General features: G+C 39.7%; 1 protein-coding gene across 1 annotated transcript; it reads right to left on the reverse strand.

The window, feature by feature from the left end:
* Positions 1 to 303: 303 nt before the first annotated feature.
* LOC107919084 (uncharacterized) lies at positions 304 to 2,509 on the reverse strand. The gene is made up of 4 exons (XM_016848609.2): positions 1,443 to 2,509; positions 1,047 to 1,306; positions 661 to 914; positions 304 to 573 (listed from the first exon to the last, which is right to left on the reverse strand). The coding sequence occupies exons 1-4, from the start codon at positions 2,507 to 2,509 to the stop codon at positions 304 to 306; spliced, it is 1,851 nt and encodes a 616-aa protein (XP_016704098.2).
* Between the last annotated feature and the right edge of the window lie 1,151 nt (positions 2,510 to 3,660).

Below are 3,660 nucleotides of genomic sequence, written 5' to 3' on the forward strand. Positions count from 1 at the left end.
GATATCCAGCAAGGTCCTTCCTGTAGTTGTTTCTATGGCATTGATATGAACATTTTCCAACATTTCTTCAATGCCTTCATTTCTTGGCACCCCTCGTTCAAGATAAATAAACCCACGTGACACAAAGGTTTTAGATATGTGGGGAAAGGTCAAAGGCTCCCATTTGACTTTATCCCCGCTCAACCGTGCCCTTCTTCTCTCCTATCTTTTTTCCGCTTCTTTCCTCTTTTGTTTCATATCTGGCTTGTAACCTAAGCCAAAACGATCAAACTTTCCCTTCAACATTGGTGCTTCAATCCTTCCTTAGAGATGCTTTCCCAATCCTTTCCCTGGCGAGGCTCCTCTTCCTATCGTTAATTGTAGACCCATCTCTGTAGTCTTGGATATTTTTGGTACCGGAATTCTGTTTCCTTCGGCAATAAATGTTGCGTTCACAAATTCTAAGGACCGGAAAGAACATTCCACCACCTCATCCTTAGTCTCTACATAAGGTGCATCACCAGTTACCGTTGCGATGATGTCTTCCTCCGCACTTATTGTTACCAATCGACCCTCTGATACTAACTTCACCTTCTAATGTAGCGATGAAGGTACTGCCCTTACCGAGTGTATCCACGGTCTCCCCAATAAACAGTTGTAAGAAGGCTTAATATCCATTACCAAGAAATCCACCTCGTAAGTAGTTGGGCCAATCATTAATGGTATTTCAATTCTTCCCATAACCCTCATTTCCGTTCCGTCAAATGCTCTTACTATACTCTGGCATGTTTTCATATGCGAACTGTCTACAGGTAGTCGATCAAGAGTGGATAAAGGCAATACATTTAGTGCAGACCCATTATCGATCAAAACCCCCAGCAATGTGTACCCTTTGCATCGAGTAGTAATGTACAGTGCTTTAGTGGAGTCTCTACCTCCAGACGGTATTTCATCATCATTGAAGAAAATAAAATTGTCAGCACTTATATTGTTGACCAATCGATCTAGCTTATTGACTGAGATATCATTGGCCACATATGTTTCATTTAATACTTTCATCAGCGCACTTCGATGCATTTCTGAGCTTAAAAGCAAAGCTAATACAGATATGCGAGCTGGCTGTTTGTATAGTTGCCCCACAACACTGTATTCACTGTGCTTCAAAAATTTCCAGAACTCCTTCGCTTCTTCCTCTTTTATTGGCTCATTAACCAATGGCTCAGAGCCAACTGCCTTCCCTTTCCTCTGTTCTACCATCAAAGTCTTTTCTCTTGGAAATTCTGCTTGAGTGTCATAGCGCTTCCCATTATGCGTATAAGAACCATTTCTTTATTTCCTTTTACAATATTGCCTTCAACTTCTTTTCCCGGGATTGTTACATTGCATCCATAATTCCACGGGACCATTTTACTATCCTTATATCAGAAATTTGATGGTTTCTGAATTACAATTTTTGGTGTTACCTGAACCCTAGCTTCATTATTCTTAGGGCGCGAGATAATGACCACGAGATGATTTTTTTCGAAATCTTCGTCATTGATTCCGACGCGCATATGCTTTTTTCTTCCTCTGTTTCCTCATAGAACTTCATCTCTTTGTTATCCATCATGCTTTGGACCAGAGCTCTAAATTCTTCACATCTTTCGATTTCGTGCCCCGTTTCATGATGGAATTCACAATAATTTCCATTCTCCCAACCTTTTTCGGGACCCGAAAGGACTAACCCTCTTCTCGCCCTCTCTTTCCAGACCCATTTCAACGGAGTTTTTACTTCAGCAATATTAGTCTTGACTCCTTCTCCCATATTTCCACTCATCATATTCACTCCCTTATCAGTATGATTGGGCAGCAAATTTTCTGCGTTGGATGAGTCTTCAAACTTGACAACACCCATGCTAATGAGTCTTTCAACTAGCTTCTTGAAGGCAATGTAATTCTCTATTGAGCGCCACGAAATTCCCTCATGATAGTCACATTGTGCATTTATATCGTACCATTTAGGATAAGGGGGTCGTAAAGGGGTCAAGGAATGAGGAGAAACAACATGTGCATTAAATAAATTCTGATACAGCTCCTTATATAACATCGGAATTGGCGTGAACTGGGGCTTTTCAGTATTTTGCCTCACCCCTGCTTCTTGTTTCGATGAGCCTTGTTGATTAGCCACCACCTTTCTTGGTTGACTCACTGTAATTGACTTACTGTAGGCATTCACATTATTCACTTCATTTTCTCTTTTCTTTGGGGCTGATCTTCTATTATTCTCCCCACCATCTATTCTTCCACTTTTAATATCATGTTCAATCATTTCACTATTCATGATTATATCGGAGAAATTCTTTGAAGCACTTCCCAACATGTGTGTAATGAATGGGGCCTTCAATGTATTGATAAAGATCATCGTCATTTCTTTTTCCAAAAGTGGTGGTTGAACTTGAACCGTAATCTCTCTCCACCTTTGCGCATACAGTCTAAAACTTTCATTCGATTTCTTTTTCAAATTCTGCAAAGTGCTTCTATCAGGCATCATTTCTGATACATGACTGTACTGTCTCATAAAAGCCTGCACCAAATCCCTCCAAGTACCGATTTTGGTTCGGCTCAACTGGTTATACTATTTAGATGCTGCTCCAATGAGGCTATCTTGAAAACAATGTATTAATAGCTGATCATTGTTAATATACCCAGTCATTCTCCTACAGAACATGGTGATATGGGCTTCAGGATAACTGGTCCCACTATATTTCTCAAATTCTGGCATCTTGAACTTATAAGGAAGCACCAAGTCCGGGACCAAACTTAGATCTTTTGTATCTATTCCACGATAGCTTTCAATGCTCTCCATTGCCCTAAATTTCTCTTCAATCCATTTCCATTTCTCCTCAAACTATTTTGGCAATTCTTCTTTTACTTTATACTTCTCAGCCACTTCATCAAAATTCGGGACAACAAGATTAATTGGATTACCACCGGGGTTAGAGCCTGATCCGGCCTAGAAGTTCATCGGCATTGAAACACCAGCTTGAAACTGCTGAGGTCTAATTGAAACAGAGGATCTGCTCGAATACCCCTCAGTCTGAACTTGCACATGAGCAGGCGTAAAGCCTAAAGGATATAGAGGTCCATCCTTGTCTTCTTCCTCATCATTAACCATAGGACCTTTCCCCTTATTTACTCCATTAGTCAATAGTTGCGTCAGCTTAGTCATCATGTCCTTTTGAGACTCCAGCATCCTTTCTATCATGTCGTGTTGAATTTTTTCCAACTGCTCCTTCATTTGCATCTGTAACTGATCTTGCATTTCCTTTTGAAATCGCTCAAGCTTTTCCAATATTTGATCCATAATTTTCGACTTTGCACGGGTACCGTAACGGTGCTTGGTTAATGAGTTTTTGTTGGTTTCCAGATTAATTGAGGCATAATTTTAACCAATTAAAACCCCTTTTTTAGTAATCTTGAATGCATATGATGTCATGTAATGCAAATGCATTAAATGAATGCAAAAAAAGGTGTCGATTCTGATCCAATTTCTTTTAGAAAACTTTATTGATAAACAAAATTCTTTGCATAAAATGGATTATAAATATGGCTTTTCCCTAATGCCCAAAGTTTTAACTTCCTTCAACAATGTAGCTAACTCCTGACCCCGATCTGATTCCAACTCATACTTTACGCTTAACA

This window comes from Gossypium hirsutum, chromosome D13, assembly GCF_007990345.1.
Source record: "Gossypium hirsutum isolate 1008001.06 chromosome D13, Gossypium_hirsutum_v2.1, whole genome shotgun sequence".
NCBI lineage: Eukaryota > Viridiplantae > Streptophyta > Magnoliopsida > Malvales > Malvaceae > Gossypium > Gossypium hirsutum.

Excerpts from the sequence above, each read along its gene's own strand:
- LOC107919084 (XM_016848609.2), bottom strand. The coding sequence starts at position 2,509 with ATGATGCCTGATAGAAGCACTTTGCAGAATTTGAAAAAGAAATCGAAT. Across the intron at positions 915-1,046 it reads AAGCTCAGAAATGCATCGAA|GTAGAGACTCCACTAAAGCA; the intron begins GTGCGCTGATGA and ends TACCGTCTGGAG. Across the intron at positions 574-660 it reads CTTACGAGGTGGATTTCTTG|AAGGTGAAGTTAGTATCAGA; the intron begins GTAATGGATATT and ends TCGCTACATTAG.